The 19,176-nt window shown below is 38.5% G+C and overlaps 1 protein-coding gene across 1 annotated transcript in view; it reads left to right on the top strand.

Moving 5' to 3' along the window:
* The first annotated feature begins 334 nt into the window (after positions 1 to 334).
* Positions 335 to 19,176, top strand: part of LOC137601298 (CUB and sushi domain-containing protein 3-like) — a 237,255-nt gene continuing 218,413 nt past the window's right edge. The window contains exons 1-2 of the mRNA XM_068323436.1: positions 335 to 515; positions 14,105 to 14,327. Of these exons, the coding sequence (XP_068179537.1) occupies positions 335 to 515; positions 14,105 to 14,327 (404 nt within the window). The remainder of the gene's footprint in view (positions 516 to 14,104; positions 14,328 to 19,176) is intronic.

Below are 19,176 nucleotides of genomic sequence, written 5' to 3' on the forward strand. Positions count from 1 at the left end.
GGCAGCACTCGGATTGTAAACTAGACTCCTTTCGTTTCTGCTCCGGGTTCTGGGGAATCAGGACAGACGCTTGAACGCCGGATTCGAGCGCGCAGAGACGCTCACACTTGATGCCCCCCTCAGCAGAGATGGTTGAGCCCTCGTCCAGGTTGCTTTGGTCCAATCCTTAAAATTCAGACTTGATCACTTCTTTCCTATCAGCTGACGTATAGCTCGGCTGGGTGGCTCTGCCTGTTCCTCCTCTGAGAAGGGAAGGGAAACCTGCTCCAACCTCACAGAGAGAGAGAGAGAGAGAAAAGGATCAGGCGACAAGGTGCATGCATTAGTTAGGAACATGAAGGGGATGTACAGAGACGGATACTACGACGCATCTATAGAACATTTACGGGACATTTTCAACAGGAGATGCGTTAAATGTGGCCGAAAGGACTTTGTTCACACAAAAACGATGAGGATTAAGAAAGGGATTGTTTTTTGGAATTTAATCTTTTCACTGATGTTCACTTGTGTGAAAGGTAAGAGCCTCTGCACCAATTCTCTTGTATTTTCTATTTATTGTACCTATGTGTGTGTATGCGTGTGCGTGTGCGTGTCTCTCCCTGTGTGTGTGTGTGTGTGTGTGTGCACGCCAGCGAGAAAACCAAAAGCTTTAACGTTACAAAATAGGAAAAAATAGGTTACCACATTTTACTGGATGGAGTTAAAAGTGACGCATTTCAGCGGTTTGGCGCTCAATGCAGGCTTTGACTGAGTCGCTCAATAGATATTCTTGCTGGAACCTCTTCTTCTAATAGCCTACGTGAGCTGCTTTGCTTAGTAGGGTAACTAGTGAATTGTTGAGGCACAAGTGCATGCACTGCAGATTTCCTATAGGATGTTTGCTGATTCCAATTTGGAGCTGCTTTTGTTTTTAAAGCGGGTATGTGGGATTATGATCAGAAAAAAACAAAAAAAAAACCCTTCCTAGAATCATTCAAGGGGCGGACTGGTATTCATCCGACTTTCCAGTGCAGGCAGGTGTAAGGTGGGCTTGTTAGTATTCTAAGGTTTTTTTTTTTATTCCTCCCCCCTCGGGAACTGTCACCTGAATTTTCGCTTCTAGCTGGTGAGGTAACCGCTGGCCCTCACACACACACACACACACACACACACACACACACACACACACACACACACACACACACACACACACACACACACACACACACACACACACACACACACACACACACACACACACACACACACACACACACACACCAGATGATTGGAACCAGTCAAAATTTCACCACTACTGAAATGGAAACTTTTTCGACTCATCTTTTCTTTTTCAAATCCATTCTTTTTCTTCCCTTTGAGAGCGAGAAAATTCACAGACCTGACCCCCTCACAGTGTAATCACATCTTTTTGTCATCCCGTTATTTCAAACCCACATGCTGTTTCCATACTGCAGCTTCTGTAAGAGTCAGGGCAATTGTTGCTCACTTACCTCTCTGCCACATTACCATGCCCCCCCCCCCACTGTCCACTAACATTCAAGCAACATTTAGAGAAGACATAAAATTCACCTCTCTGGTTGTGTGTCGGTTATAAAACTGAGTATAAGTGTGTGTGTGTGTGTGTGTGTGTGTGTGTGTGTGTGTGTGTGTGTGTGTGTGTGTGTGTCTGTCTGTGTGTGTCTGTGTGTGTGTGTGTGTTATATACCTAATGTCAGCGTGATATTCTCCATTCCATCTAACACTATATCCATAGTAATGGAGCTAATCGAATTCCAGCCCTCAGCACATTGATCTTCTCTGTGTGTTCGCGTGTATGCAAATGTGTGTATGTGTGTGTGTGTGTGTGTGTGTGTGTGTGTGTGTGTGTGTGTGTGTTTGTGAGGCTATTTATCTAAATACATGCAAATCTGTCTGATTATATATACTCATATATATCATCTCACAGGTTGTTCAGTGATTCTTTTGTCCGTCTACTGGGGTGGATGGATGTGCAGCATACAGAGTAGTAATGCCCACCAAGAATGAGTCAAGTCAAGTCGAGCTGAGTCGGGCGCAGTACTGTTTCATCACCACCCACATTGTGGCAATGTCAGACCTCGAGGCCACTGCCAGTCCTTCTTGTTCTGTTACTTATGAGGGAGCCAGCCAAGCAGGAACTGGTGAAAGGGGAGGAAAAGAGGAGGAGACGATGGTCTGCTTTTGGAAAAGTGGCAAAGAAAAAGTGACACTGAGAACGTTGGAACAGCTGTTGTTCCTCTGCTCTGACAACTGACAGGATGTTTGCGGAGGAGAGAGATACGACTAGATTTGGCCTGTGACTCACTTCTCCAGCCCAGATAATGAGGCTGTAAAAAAATCCTTTTGTGTAGTGAAGTTTGTATAACACATCCCAGCAAAAGGAGCTTTTTTTTATATTACGTAGTTTTTTTGCCAGCATTGCAGGGGCGGCACAAATTTCTGATTCTCAGTTTACAAAGTGGTGTCATTCACCTGTCTGATTCTTGGTGTGCTACACAATTAAGTCAAATTTAGCCACTTCATGTTTGAGTGAGTAAAACTGACTATAAAATAATTTCATTGAAAGAGCCACTGCAAAGTGCTGAGGACATCCACTGAATCGGTTATGTAGTCCTCTGGGAACCTCTAAAACTGATGCACACAGGCAGGACTTCAGGAAGCTAAATTTGCAGGGACTCGTTTTCTTTTCTTCTGTACAGGGCTGCCCTTTCTTCTTTTGACAAAAAAGATGAAATGTGGAAAACGTGACGCATGCTTGTTCAAGCAGCGGATAACATGTGAGCTGTGGTCCCATTGTCCTTATCAAACCCTTTATATCTTACCAGGATATTTTCCATGGCACAGATGAATGTTATGTTAGCATCAAGTTTTACCTTAAAATTAATTTTTTCTAGTCAGATCACTCAAAAATTTAGGTTTTGTCTTCTGGCGGTCCTATTAGGTACACGATAAGGAAAAGCAGGTAGGGACATGATCTTCACAGGAAGTTGGAGAGATACAACAAAAGAGGACACACAGAAACAGAACACTGGCTTGTGTCCCATCCTGACATTTGAACTACAATGCCAGCAGAGTGATTGATGATGGTGAACTGATTGTTGAAAATGGTTCTGTTGTGTCCAACTTCTTCTTTCCATACAATTCTGTTGGTTCCCAAAAAAGTGGTTTTACTTTTCTTTCAAAGTGAAATTTTCTTGAACTCCAGACCGTCACTAATTGGTAGTAATCAGGTGAGCTCTGTATAGACAGTAATGTGACCACTGAGCCCTTGATGAAGACTTTCTCTCAATGTGATTATGTAAACAGGCTGGAAAGGCTGCAGGATTACAATTTCTCTGTGTAATTAAACACTATCTACAGGGAGCTGGGTATTATCCCACTGACACTCATGCTCTTGATCTGCTCAACAGGAGGTGAAGTAAAGCAGAAGTATGAGGAGAAAAAGTAGAAAACACTAGAGGAACCATTAGGGTTCATCTGGAACCAGAAGTAAATAGATATAATCTTCTATAATACAAATCATGATGGTCTTCATTAATCTCTCAGTCCTAGCATGCCACTGACATGGTGCTATCTTAAACTACTCCCCAGCTCACCAATTGGCCTATCGACTGTAGTTTGAGGCCCAGCCACTCAGACTCCTTGACGTTGCTGACAGGTCCCTGAGAACATTAGATACAGTTTGCTGTTTCTGATGAAGTCAGTCAAGTATCAATTTTAATTCAAGCACTACTCTTGGGGGAGAGAGATTGGCAATATCTTTTCTTCAGCAAGAAAAATAGCTCACCATTTGTTGAGATTAAATGTAATAGGTTGAGGGGAGGCTGCATCTGGAGTCAAGGCCACAGATTCAAGGTGGACTGCCTCTCAGGTGCCATTTTCAGAGGAGATTAAACTCTGTTAACTCACTGCAGGGGTAGTCTGTGATGAAAATGAATGCATTATATATATATATATATATATATATATATATATATATATATATATATATATATATATATATATATATATATATATATATTGTGTGTGTGTGTGTGGGGGGGGGGTATCTGCATGCCTCTATGTGTTTACCACCAGCTGACTGGTGGGAGTGTGCTTAATAAATCATTTTTTGAATTCTAACTACATTTGTGTCCAAAGAATAAAGATAAAATGTGATTCCCATACATTTATTGAAGAACAATAGTCTCAATTTCAGATACGTTTTCATTGATCTTGTAAATATTGTATCCACAGCCTCCTATATATTTTCAGCATTATTCAATTTGCAGACCGTGACTGTTGCAGAGACACACACCTTCATGATTCCTCCTTCTCTGCTGCTGTTGTTTGTGTCTGCGGCTGTCAGCGGTGTCTTTGAAATGTGATAGGAGAGAGAGAGGTGAAGCATGGTCAGAGAAACAATGTAGAGTGATATGAAGGTGAGGTGGAAAACTAAACAACAATTAAACAGACAGGTGAGGATAGCCTAACAACTAACGTTTAATCCGCTTTACTGTTTGGTCAGTGGATTATACTATAAATCATAGTTACCTATGAAATGGGCTTAGGTCAGCATTGTAGTGTAGTGAGGAATGCTCCAGTAGTGCAGTTAAAGGCCATATTGCATGCAGGGGAGGTGAATGCATCCTCAGAATGACTCCTCCGTTAACCACTCTTTCATCCAGAACCAGATTTAATGATGCACTGTTTTTTTATTTAAAGTTCCGTATGTAAATAAAAACACAAAATTGACTGACATATAGATAACAGAAGTATGGAAGCACAACACAGACATATACCAAAGGATAAATTATACATTAGCTAAATGAAGTACTGTAATTAAAGAAATACGAAATACAAAAAAACAAAACAGCACACAAAAAACAATATTCAGTCACTGTTTTTCAAGGCTAGTGGGAGAACTCAGCCTCAGATATTGTGTTACAATGTGTTGTCCACCTGGATTTAATTTTGTCTAAGGACCTGGTCTAAAAGATTGTAAAGATGGACGGGACCTTGTTAAATTTAGCCTTAGGAATGAAAAATTTCACTAGTCTGAACAAAACTGTTAAAATTAATATCAAGCTTGTGTCATCTAACAGAAGTCCATTAATCATGGTTTTCTAATCTATAGCAAGAAAAAATGCCAACAAAATCTTTCCAAAATGTTGTGTAAATTTGTGATTTTTGTTTGTTTGTTTTTAACCATGTCTTTGTTCTCAGGAAGTGAACGTGTGTTTTGGTTATTGAAATTAGTGTTATTGACAATATCCCTTTTTCGTAATTAACATACTTGCTAGGATAACATTTTATGTCCCATCATTTTAGTCTTTTAAACTTTCTGCACTGCCACATTAGGATACTACTGGTTTTCTTTAATTAATTTATGTAACAACAGACTTAATTTTTTTTTTTTACCAATTCATTGAGGCATGACGCAGCAACAATGCAATTTTGCACATTTGATAAATGGTACTTGCCGAAAAAATAAATATATAAAGGATGAACTAGTTTCCATATTTTAGGGTTCCATGCTGTGAAACGGCCTTTAGTCCTTGCCTGTGGAGCTGCATGTATTAAAACACTTATTAATGAGTCATTGAGCATCTTCAGTTTAAAAGCAGGTTTAATTTTAGTCATAATCAAGGACACATAGTGACACTGATGTGCAGAAGGTGAACCGAGGCCCAGCCAATATCACCGATCTGCAGCGGCAGCAGTTTTAGAACAGCAGTTCTAAAACAGCCCAACCTGTGGATGTAAAAGCAGTGATGGTGGCAGCGTGTCAGAGACGTCAAGGGAAACGACAGGGAAAGTAATAGCTTCAGTTTTTGGGCTATTACAGGCAACGCCTGCCACGACTGTTGTGTTGTGTAATTCAAGTTGTGTCTGTGCACATTCATTTGACATTTGAACTTGTAAATTGTAACAGTTGAGCTGTAAAGAAGAGAAAGAAGGTGAGGTAAAAATCATCATGTTTTTTTTTTTTTTTGTGGCTCCAGTTTTGCTAATATGAAAATCCTTAATTAAGATTTTCTTTTCTTGCGTCATAGCAAACTTATCTTTGGCTTTTGTACTATTGTCTATTAAAAAAATGTCAAATGAGAGATTTGATGATTTGATCATGTTAGCCTGTGGGATATAAATAATTTGAATTAGTGGGAAAATATCAGGAGATTAATATCTAATTAAAAACATTGCTTGGTTACAGATATGATTTATAATACCAGTACATAAAAGTAATTGTACAATTACAGTATATAATGACATGAATAATTTCATTTCTATGTCATCTAATATATCTCACAATTTAAATGACAGTCCTCTTCCATTTTTATTTGTTAAGTTGTATATGAGAAATTGTACAAGTTTTAAAAGTGAAACCAACTAAAACTATAAATGTGAATAAAATAAAATGTGTCAATAATTGCTTGACATCCATAGAATTGATCTGAACATTTCAAGGGAATCTTCAATTTCATTATTAATTACCTTGATTTGTAATCGAGTTTTCAACCCAGCACCTTGAGGAGCTGCATGTCTCAGAACATGTCCGTCCTGTGTGAACAGGCTGTTAAAGCAGTTGTTTACTTGGAAAGTGAGAAACATTCAAGCATTGATTCAGTCTGTGCAATGATGGATTCTTGTTCTGAGCTTTCTTTTTCTTCTTCAAATGAAACTTAAGTGTTGATGTTATTCTTTGAGTGAGAGAGAGAGAGACACATCTTATTAGATGTGTTTTGTGTTGTGCAGCCGCTCTCACAGTGGTGGTCTGGCATCAGGTGCAGTGTGGCTCAGTAACATGTTGAGGAGGAATTGAGGTCCAGCCATGAAATACTGCATCTTCTGGGAAGTGGTGCATCAATAGCAAATACACATTGAAAAAGAGCTGGTTATTTGACTTGGCGACAAAAACACACACTGTCTGCTATTTCTTTGTGCAATGGTCTGTGTTTGGTGTGTATATTTGTCAACGTGCCAGCTGTTTTCAGTGTGGCAGTGCATTTAATTTTAGTATTTTTTCACCTCAGTGGCTGGCAATTTAAAACCAGAGAATGGAATATTTCGGAACCCTTTTCAAAATTGTGGAGACACACTTATGAGGTAATAGTCATTCTCTAGAAAGCCTCTTTTCTGTCTCTCTTGTATGGAGCCCATTTCCCTTTCATCAAGCATGCAGGCAAGCATGGTGAGGGGCTGAGATTATGCATCTTCTAGCAGCATGAATTGTGAAGGTGCAGCACAGCCACGCAAAGATACAATCCTTTGCTTTGGGGACATCAATTTAAGGCGCTAGCAGCCATCATTATTGTTTTCCTGGTTGTGCTGATGATTTTGTTTTTCTCCTCCCTCCACATTTTGTTTCTGTGACTACAGGTTTTCTGGTATCTAATGGGAAACTGTTTGGATAAAACAAAACCAAACACAACAACAAATTACATCTGAAAGCAAGTCCTAAAAAATGTTGCTGCAGTTCTGATTCAATTTGCTACAAATCCTGAAAACGCAGAATCTAGATGTGACCGCAGATATTCTGAAGAATTTTATCCTATCTTGAATAATTTAGTAATAATGTTTATCTGCATGTAATTTTCATTAGTGGAATATTTGTTTTTAAAAAAAAAAAGATCCAATAAGGAGCAAAAAACAATTTGGTATCTATATTTGCCTTTATTGTGTTATGTGATGTGTGTGTATACTTTGTGTATACATCCTCCCTGGATGTTTGTTGACCTTTTTCTTGCTCGGTATGGGCTCTATCTTTCCTGTCAGTTCTCTGTAACCAAGCCCCGTCTGATGGATATCTCTGTATTGGTGGACTTACCGTTAAGGTCAGGTGCAAATCAATGTAGGTTTTTTTGTACTCCATTTTTGGTTGCCAGGAATGGTGCATTTGCCATCTTGTCCATTTCTGATGGGCCATCATTGTGAACTGTAGAGCAAAGAACTGTATGTCCTTCAATAATTAAAGTACAGAAAGAATACATGTCAAAAATGTCAAGAAGTCCTAAGAGCTATTTTAAGGGTTGTTTGAACAATGACAGTGTCGTATGTGAAGGTTGTGGTTAAAAAACTCTTCATAAACTTGTTGTTCCAGGATGTTCCAGGTGATGTTCAACTAGAGTCCAAAGTCTTCCTTATAGTCTATTTTGTTTACTTCTGGAAGTACAGCTTACGATGAATTATAAGTACATATATGATATATTAATAAAGGGCTGCGTTCATATGTGTGACGTCAGTAAGCATGTCTAAGAGGGAAAAGTATACAGCACTGTATCCCATTTATATTAAATTATCCAAACAATCTAAACATTCAAGGCATTTGATGGATGTTGAGGCTCTGCCCGTACGTCTACTGTAATTAGACTTTTGTCTGTCAATCAAACTAAAACAGACTGAGACTCTGTAGGTCACGGGTCTGCTAAAGCCTATTCCAGTATGTTACAGGCAAGAGATGGGGTACACCCCGGATAAGACACCAGCTCATCGTGGGCCACATGAAAGACAAACAACCACTCATGCTCAGATGATCAATTCACCTAATGTTGCATGTTTTTGGAGGAGGGACGAAGCTGGAGAATCCAGAGAGAACCCACACAAACTCAGAACATACAAACTCCACACAGAAAGGAATGAAACACGGGACCTGGTTCCTGTGAGGTACTCACTGCGCCACCGTGCTGCTCTGTACTGTTAAAAAAAACAAAAACAATCATCCAGGGGTTTGCTATTTAAATAACAGGCGCTGTTTCAGAAGTCATGAAGAAGCTTTAACACAGCAGGAACCACACAATGGTTCAAGACTTACAGTACCACGTTGTATGAAATTTCAGTGAAAACTTTTGAAGGGAAAAAAGTGTAACTGGCCTTGAAACATTAATATCACATGAATGCCCTCAGAGACAGAAGGAACAAGTCCACCTGCGCTTTCTTTGGCAGACACTGGGGGCAGTAAAGGCAGCATCGCTTTCTAATGAAGTGATGTATCCAGATATTCTTGATAAAGAGTTAGCCACAGATGATAGGAGTCCATTCACTGAATTGTCCGTTACACCAGCAAATTCAAATTTAGAATTTGGATCAAGGTCAAAATCCTGCTTCCTAGCTGTGTTTAAAAAAGTGTAGTTATTCTACACAGTTGCCCAGTTGCTTGTCCCTGGTTTCTCTCAGGCACAGAATCTTGTTAGATTACACAAACTTCTCATGGGAAAAAAATTGTTTTACACACACAGGCTGACAACTAAGCTGAAAAAAGACAAGCAGGATAAATGCGTGGCATTTGATCGGATGTAAGTTCAATACACGTTAAGGACAAGGTCAGAAATGGAACTCAATAAAATGTACCAAAATAAAATTGGCAGCAAAAGTCAACAGTTTCTCTGGTGGTGGAGGTGTGTGTGTGTGTGTGTGTCTGTGTGTGTGTGTGTGTGTGTGTGTGTGTGTGTGTGTGTGTGTATGTGTGTGTGTGTGTGTGTGTGTTTGAGGGTGTGTTTGAGGGTGTGTTTGAGGGTGAAATCTGCCATGAGCGTACAGCAACTATCTGGAGAAGTATCCTCCAGTGATCATCTGTTCAAAATAGGCAATGGAAAATCTCTCAAACACATCAACAATCATTCATTATCGAATTATGTGTTTGTCATTCATAATCATTTGGATGGCAGTAAATGACTATCCCTCCCCTCTGGCCGCTGCAGATAATCATTTCTCTTTATGGCCCGGCTCAATCTGCATTAATGATGGAGGACAACACATAGGCTGTTTACTTGTTTAGGGGGCACCCGTCCCATCACACTCTCAGAATACACACTGTAAAATTGTTTTATTAAACATTAAATGTTAAATATCATATTTGGTCTGAAACAAGTTCTATTAAAAGATACCTACTATGATATATCACTTTTTATTTTTTTTTGGACAAATCTATTCACGAAGCAACACACGGTGGTTTGCTAGCTGCTGTAATCTGTCCAGAGCCTCTATATTCACCGAACACCAAAGACAGAATCATTAACTCCTCAAGGCTAACAACAGATGTAAACATGGGTGGGCTTGCACCATGTTCAATGAGGAAAACAACTTCAGGAGTCTTATTAGAGTTGGAGATGGGTATTTTCCTGTTTTATTCTATGTTAAGTTAAAGTCTCAGTGTGTGAAGGAGGTATTTGTATGACTTTTAATGCTGCCTCCTTGGCCAGAAAAGTCAAAGGGACTAACATGGTTAAACATGGATTCAACAATATTCTAAACTTTTGTAGAAGAGTAGGAAATGTTTATATGGTTCCCACGGACGTCTGTGTGCCAGTCTTGTGCGTTATACTAATGCATATTTCAGAAACACATTTTCCCTACTGTGCAATCACAGCATGTTGTTAATTTGGATTCTCATCATAATTTATGGTTGTGCTGCAGTGTGTTGCTATGATGAGGTCATAGAAAACCCAGGGGAGTGTGTTTTGTGATTAAAGTGATGATGCAGGTTAAAACAGGCTGCTAAACATTGACAGTGGAATTCAAAGGAAATATACCACAAGCATGAAATGGATTTGATGTCGTCTCTGCAGAACAATGAAGCACATGTTGTACCTTTGAACAGTCTACATGAATGTTTACCATGTTCTTTTTATAGATAACATTGTTTATGCAGATGACAGCCCTTAACATATTACAACCGCCTGTGATTCACAGCTTTGAAAGAAAGGATGCTAATTAATAATTGATATCTTATTAAGAAAAATAAAAACAAGGAGGGCTGTGGAGTGAGGGTGAGAAAACGAGAGGTGGAAGTACAGAACAGGAAGGAAGAGAGAGATAAAAGAAAGGAAGGGGAGAATTGGCTGCGGTCGCAAGCGATGGAAAAGATAAGTGAGTCAAAGATGGGTTGAGAGAGGAAGTGGCAAAGAGTAGCAGGGACAATGAAGGATGAAAGGGATACATAGATCTGAGAAGTAGGGAGAGAGTGAGCGAGAAGGGGGGGCAGAAAGAGGGAAATTGATACCTTGGCAATAGGCAACTGTTCTGTCATCATCAGGACATCGGAACAATCAGCCACGCAGACAATTTTAAGCACTACACACACACACGCACGCACGCACGCACGCACGCACGCACGCACGCACGCACGCACACACACACACACACACACACACACACACACACACACACACACACACACACACACACACACACACACACACTGCATTACTCTAAGTAGTTCCCAGCATCCAGTGCTTGAATAACACTGAAATATTTCAAGGACTAATAAATAGAGCTTCTGTCCTTGCTGTATTTATAGACATATGAAACAAGAGAGCATTAAATGAAAGCAATAATGACTGAATTTTAAATGAGTTGTGTTGGTTCTTACTGAAGGGCCAGGGGTTTCTTAGTGTGCTCTGTTCACATCATCATGGCTTAGTAGCAGTGATTAAAACACTATGTGTCTGATTTCACAACTCTTTTTCAATTGTTTACAGTCTCTGGCATCTATTGAATATTTAATTATTCTCTATTCACACGTAAAAAGCCATTGTGGTGATTTAGTTTGGTCCCATAAAATTAGATAACTGACAAATAATGAGGTCCAATGATGCCCTGGCTTCTTGTTGCTAAAATGACTCCTACAGTTCCCATAATGCAACCAAACGGCTTCCTTCAAACCCCACACTTCCAGTTATTGTGGCAATGCAATACAGTAATACCATTATGAGGTCATAAGGGCTTTATTTTTCAGTCAGTCAGCAACAAAATCAAACATCTATAAATCTGGTGGAATTCCCTTCAAACAAAAACACCTTATATGTTTAGATTAATAGGGAAGAAGTGATCAGAATATATTCGGTCCTTCTACAAATAGCAGATGAATGAATTGGTCAGTCAATCAATCAGTCAATCAGTCAATCAGTCAATCAATCAATCAATCAATCAATCAATCAATCAATCAATCAATCAATCAATCATTGTCACAGGTTCACACAGTACTTATAACTTAAAGCTACATTTGATCAAAAAATACATTTACCGTCTTCACAAACATAAGTGACGCATTACAAAAAAATAAATTTGAAATGGAACGTTTTCTCTTAAATGACATTTGTCAATTCCAGCTTGAATATTCAGTGTGATTGTGGATCATTCTATCCTCTCATTAAATGTCCTTCATTAGTTTCATTGTCCAAATCCGTCTCCCTCACACCCAGTCAATCAATGAATCACTTTCAGTTTGAACGAAGGAAAATCAAACTGCTATGGAAAATACATTAAAGGCTTTGTGAAAAGAAAGGTATGTGGCTCAGGGGTCCGTTTCAGTTCACTGAATTCAAGAATGCATCAGAAATCTGAGCAAAATATTCAGTTAAAATAGATAAATTCAACAGAGCTGTGTGTATGTCATCAAAATCCACACATTACAGTCCCACTCAGAAATGTGTTAGAACAGTGAAGATGGCTGTTCTGGTAATTATGATATTCCCAAGGGTGCTTGAAAGCTATAATAACACCCTGTCACAGTGAGGATCATGTTGACCCTGTAGATGGCGCATCAGTGCTGCAAATTTGCCCCTATTACCCTGTTTGCTCAAAGGGGGTGGAAATAATTGATGTTTAGACATGTTAGAAACCTTGTGGGAGTTTTCCCCTTCTGCCTTCAGAGCAGCAACTCTTCACCATTCACAACAAGATAAACTTTATCGCCATAACATATATTCCATCTATTTCTATAAATAGGTCAGACCACTTGATCAGCGGGTCCAGGGACAGTGAATTGGTCTCAGGCAGGTCTGTTATCTCATGATAGGGACAGATATACTGCATTATTTCCGACTCTGGGTCAGGACGTATGTGAGTATAATATCCTGAAGACACTGCAAGATGTTAAGATTGGGGAGGAATTTTCTAGAGTCTGCTGACTTTGTATAAAACAGCTTTTCTTGCCTAAAAGTAGAAAAATTAATTGTTAAACATTTAGATTCTAATGCTTATGGAGGAGTACATGTAACTGACAAAAGTACTACTGTTTGTATAATTACAAGCCATTTGAGGTTCTTGGCTGCCAAGTGTTTTGCTTTTATTCCATACTGCAGTGTGTTCGGCCAAATCTGAGCAAAGCATTCTTCACCTACCAAGTGTGAAAAGCTAATTACACTTGGAGTAATCTGTGGGGGATAAACCATACATCTTAATTAGGTTTGCAATTCATTAGACAACATGCAAGATAGCCTCAAATGAAGTGGCAGTCTGTTTCTTCTTTGAGAGAAAGTGCATATGAGAGCATGTCCATACATTGTTTACGTGAGAGTGGGCGTATTCTCGACCTGGATGCATGGAAGTGTACTGCAAATGAGTTTGTGTGTAAGTGATACAAATTATCTTTGTATATGTGTTTGAGTCAAATGTGGCACATTGTCTTATTTAGGTGAACACCGCAAAGTTTAGCCAATCACATTATTGAGGTCTGACAATGATAGTATAATGCTTAACCAAATATGTCAAGTGTATCGATTTTCAGCAAGTCAATGCAACAAGGTCCAAAGATGCATCGTGTGTGGGCTGTGAAACAGAGCGTTAAGGGCTTGTGGCACCAAATTGGAAGACATTGCTTGTTTCTCATCTCTGGGGTTCTCTAACCCCCTGGAAAGGAGCAGGCAGTAATGATACATCACAAGCTTTTTGTTCAATACAATACTGAAAAAGATCACTGTAGTTCCTGATTGTTCATTTCTCTTCCATGATTACAGCAGGAGTTGTTACACCCTATTACAATTTTAATTTCAGGAGAAACTGAAAGCATAAATGGAAAAAACAAAAAAGAAAACATGGTTGTGGTTCTAGATTTCCTTTCGACTGCCCAGGTTTTGGGTTTGATTTTGTGTATAATTTTTTCTCAGTTTCTGCAATACTACACATTCATTTTTCAGTGTGAATACAGTTGCTGAAATATAAATGTTCCTTTGAATTGCAGACCTTCAAATTCTGAAGCCATTCATTTTACATATTGCTGTTTTTATCTGTCCACCACAAAATTAAGCACATTTTTGACGAGCACCTTTTGAACATCACTCTGTTGCTTCCCATTGTGTGATATTGATTGTATTTCCTTTCTTTCCAGGTTTTATCCAAACATGTGGAGGCACTTTAAAAGGGAGGAATGGAACAATAGAAAGCCCCGGGTTTCCATACGGATATCCAAATGGAGCAAACTGTACCTGGGTGATAGTCGCTGAGGAGGGGAACAGGATTCATATAGTTTTTCAATCTTTTGCTGTGGAAGAAGAATATGATTTTCTATCATTGTATGATGGCCATCCACACCCTACCAACTTCAGGACAAGGTAAGGAAGCACTGTTGAATTGGAAACAACTGCATTTGATAACAGGCACAAGGGGATGGAAATGACAAGCGACACACATCAGAATGATCCCTTCAGACAAAGTATTCATTTGTAATTTACACCTGACATAGACATCATTTTATGAGGGAGGTGTCAAACATATCAAGGGCAGTTTGTGATTTATCAATAGCGTTAATTGTCGGTTTCTACCATAGTATAATGGAAGTAGTATAATAGAAGTACAAAGTTTATTTTGGTTTCAACATAGATATTAAATGCTGCAAATCTATTTACTGTATATGTATTACTATGTGTCCAATATTGGCTCTCACCAAAAGCAATAAAAAAACAGTACAGTGTTCAAGCGCAAAATACAGTACAAAAGACAGAGACACTCTTTTTCATGAATACACTTACAGTAAATAAACTGCAATAAATGTGCTTTGATTTATAGCAGACAAACCCTAACCCGGAAAGCAGTGAGAGGATCCCCATCATGTGTTTGTGTATTCATGTTGTGTTGCTTCAGTGATCTGTGGGTCAGCTCAGCAGCAGCGTTCTGTATGCAAATACTCCACTGTGGGGGTCATAGAAGGGAAAAATACCAAAATAAAGCATTGTGTCATTGTGTACTTTAGAACTTGAATAGGCCAACAACTTTTTATTTGGTGTGCTATCTGGTTTGAGTGGTTTGGGATTATTTGTGTACTTTTTATTTTCATATTCATTTCTTTCTCTCTCGAGCTTTCTAAGGAGAATATTTTACTGGAAAAGTAAAATACTTTTCCAGTATTTCACTGGAAAAGTAATGCCAATAAACATTGAATGAACTCTATAATGTATAAAGATTTATGTTTTTAAATTTATATTGTTGTTTCAGAGAAGGCATGCTTTACTGATCCCACATGTAAGATCTCTGTAGAAAAGGAAACAACATACCGCTCCATGTACAGAACTACCAGTCAGCCAGCACTTCTATGAACTTAACTAAACTTTAAATGGGGCATTCGTGAAGGCGACAGGCCAATGCTCATTGTCTTAGTAACTAATGCTGGTTTTGCCATTAAAAAGCAGGACAGAGATTTAAATCAAATTCAAAAGAATACAGGTGTACAGAAATATGTACAATGTTGTATTTCCTCCTTTTTAACAAGAGAAAAGTTTTGGATTTCCTCATCAAAACATCTTCCTCATCTTGTGACCCGTCACTTATGGACTGACATCACATTTAGGGGCAACAATTGAGCTAGTCTGCTTAAAAAAATCCCCCAAAAACAATTACATAAGTGCAGTGTTATCATCCTTACAATGTTCACATACCGCATCATACTTTTTTAAAAAAAATGAGCTTTTTATTGCTGGAGTATTCCCTTTTAATCCCACACATTAAAGGTGAGAATAAGCTCCAGGGTTTTTCTGGGAAACACTCCATAAACAGTGCCAAAATGATTCCTTGGAGTCCATTTAGGTGGCTCAACTTCAGTGGAAGTGGGCCGAGGTCACATGCTAATACAATGGAGGACGTGTAGCAAAGCATGGCAATGAAGGGTAATAATTCAAGACATGAATCACTGTTTATACTCCAGCAGCCTGAATTACTTCAGATACTTAAAAGATTATTCTGCATAATAGTTTTGTCAAGGTCAGTCTTATGAGAGGTTTGTCACTGTGCCATTTAACCATATCATTTGATCTCAAATATATCGCCGAATTATTCCCTCAATATGGTTAAAAAGTTGCATGCCTAAGATGATATCAGCATTCCTGATGTTTCTGTAATTTTACAACTCACTGTCAAGCTATTTTTATATATCAACTTAAATGATGGACATTGGCCCTTTATGGCATGTGCAAGTGTAGATCTTGACATATCTACATTCACATATTTTATTGGACAATGATTGAAAAATGGTACATTCCCCACAGGTCAACATATCTATACAGTATACAAATAATTAATTTGAATGTATGAATACATATCATTAATAATTGTAATATTAATAAAGATCTAAAGTCACTGAAATATGTCTGGCATACATTAAATCTATATGTTGTATACAGTATGTTGTTACATTTTTGACCATATTCTTTGAACTGCAAGCTGAGTTGTGTTAAATAAAAACCTGTTTATGAGCTTGATATTTTCAAATACTGCACATCAAGAAAAAGGATCAATGATATCATCAAAGATAATATCAGTTTACAAAAGCATATTAAAATGAACTGTTTATACAGCACAAACACACGCACGCACGCACACACACACGCACGCGCGAACAAACACACACACACACACACACACACACACACACACACACACACACACACACACACACACTCATATGCACACACACAAACATGCTCACTCACATGACCACCAGGACTGAGTCCTTACAGTAAGATATAAACAGTAATGACTTTTTAAAAGATCCCTAATATTATTTCACAAACAGTGAATTTGTTGATTCTCCAAGTGTACAGTATTAAGTACTTTGATAGTCAGAACATCCTACTTCAATCTGAATTAAAGTTAAAGTTGCAAGCCCATTTAGTGACAGTGGTCTCCTTATCTAAGTAAAACTGACTCTGACAAACTTATTCCAGTCCAGCAGATTACACTACTGTTGTGCTATATTTGGAGGATTATCCAAACAATCAATAGAAGAGCTTCAGCCCTTTCAGAGTGCAGCAGCCAGAGTGCTTACACATACACAAAAATTTGAACATATTACTCCTCTGAAATCCCCTCACTGGCTCCCGGTACAATACAGAGTCACCTTCAAAATAGTTTTAGTGGTCTATAAAGCACTTAATGGTTTGGCACCTCAGTGCATCTCTGACTTACCCACTGATTAGAAGCCAATCACGGCCCTCAGGTCATCAGGTGAGGCTCTTCCGGCTGTACCAGGAATGAAATCTAAGGCTGCTGAGGGTGCCTTTAGTTACTGTGGTGATCTTTATGGAGCAATTCCTCACAAATGTGTTCACCTTCAAAAACAATCTCAAACGTTGCATGTGTGTGTATGTGTGTGTGTGTGTATGTGTGTGTGTGTGTGTGTGTGTGTGTGTGTGTGTGTGTGTGTGTGTGTGTGTGTGTGTGCGCATGCGTGTGTGCCTGCGTCTGCCCGTTCCCATTACCATGTCCTTGTATTTAGGTTGTTTAAGCTTCATTTTTTAATTCCTATTTTAAATGTGTTTATACCATCATTGAAAGCACATTAAATGTGCCATATAACTAAAATTGTCATCGTCCATCAAAGACTAAAATCCTTCATGTAGTTCATGTTAGACTAAGGGCTAAAAAGTGACAGTTAAGTGACTTGAAACATTTAGAAAGTACTCAGCTGGAAATAATTTAAGGTCTTCCCATCTGGCAAACAGCCCATAGAAAAAGTCTATCGCTTGTGTGTGTGTGTGTGTGTGTGTGTGTGTGCGTGCGTGCGTGCGTGCGTGCGTGCGTGTGTGTGTGTGTATGGTTACTGTGTGTGTATGGTTACTGTGAGTGTGTATTGGGGGGGGTGAGATGCAGTCTGGACCAGCCAGGAAATAGCGAATCACATGACCTGCAGTGATGAAACAGCAATGGAGATTTGTGGATGAGGCTCATTTTTATTTATGTGCTGACAAGCAGGATTAGTCTTGATCTGATTTTAATATTTTATGTTCTTTAAAAGTTCATGCCCACAGTCCAGGGTTATATTGCAAGATTGTTAAGGCAACTGTTCTAAAACATATTGTGAGGTCAATCAAAGATAAATGATAAACTTTATGTTTAATTCTGTTTTCTAAGGGACTTTCTTCTCTCCTGATTTTTAAATATTACTAAATGTCCTACAGCCTGCTACAATCACATTACCATAGATAGAAATATTTTAAAGTACTCCAACTCTCTAAACATTTAATTACATTCCCAAAGAAAATATTCACACATTAATAAAACACCCTATAAAGAAATCACTTAAAATGTTGGGCTGCACTAACCACGAGACGTCAGTGTATTGGACGTGAGGCACCCATCCAGTGCACAAAAATTCAGTAATAACTGTGGCATCTTTTTTGCAATCTGTCAGCAGATCGACTGATTATCTGAGCACCTGAACTTCAGCAGACCCACAGAAAAAGAATTAGCCCTGGAAAGCCTGTAAAGAAATTACTGTAAGTAGGAAGTAAAGAGATAAATATCAGTTACAAGAGATGGAAAAACAAACTTTGGAGGTTAAAAACACCATTTCAGGTTCTGCTTGAATTCAATAAATTGAGTGGTTTTGTTTCTTCATTGAATCTCAAGGGAGTTGTTTATATATATATGTCTGCTTGCTTGAGCAATTTGGCTGATTCGTGTTGGTTTGCCGGAGCAGACAATTTAGATGATTTATATTTGTAATAAATTCAGATTATGCTACAGCAACCAGTCCAAGTAGTTATAAAGTTACTTCCCTCCTGGAAGATTGCTTTTGACATTTTTCAGAATTATTTTATTTGTGTAGTTCACAATGAATATATATTAAAAATTAATTTTGTTTTAGTTTCTTTTGTGGTCAGAATTTATATTTAGTCCTTGTTAAAATGGTTTGAATTCATGCATACTAAGAATTAATTTGACAGAATTATTCCTTTTATTATCACAAAAATAAAATTACATTGATACTGAATTGGTGAGATGTCATTTCTGAAGAAGAACGTTGTGACAATTTTATTGATGCCTGCATTGTGTTCTGACTAAAAATATCCTAAATCTAAGTTATCACATATTTCTACTGACAACGTACGTTTATGTGGTCAGACATTTTGGTAGGTATTACATTGTAGTCAAGCATTTTGTTTTTTCATCACAGTTTAACCAGCTTGC

Source organism: Antennarius striatus, chromosome 9 (assembly GCF_040054535.1).
Source record: "Antennarius striatus isolate MH-2024 chromosome 9, ASM4005453v1, whole genome shotgun sequence".
NCBI lineage: Eukaryota > Metazoa > Chordata > Actinopteri > Lophiiformes > Antennariidae > Antennarius > Antennarius striatus.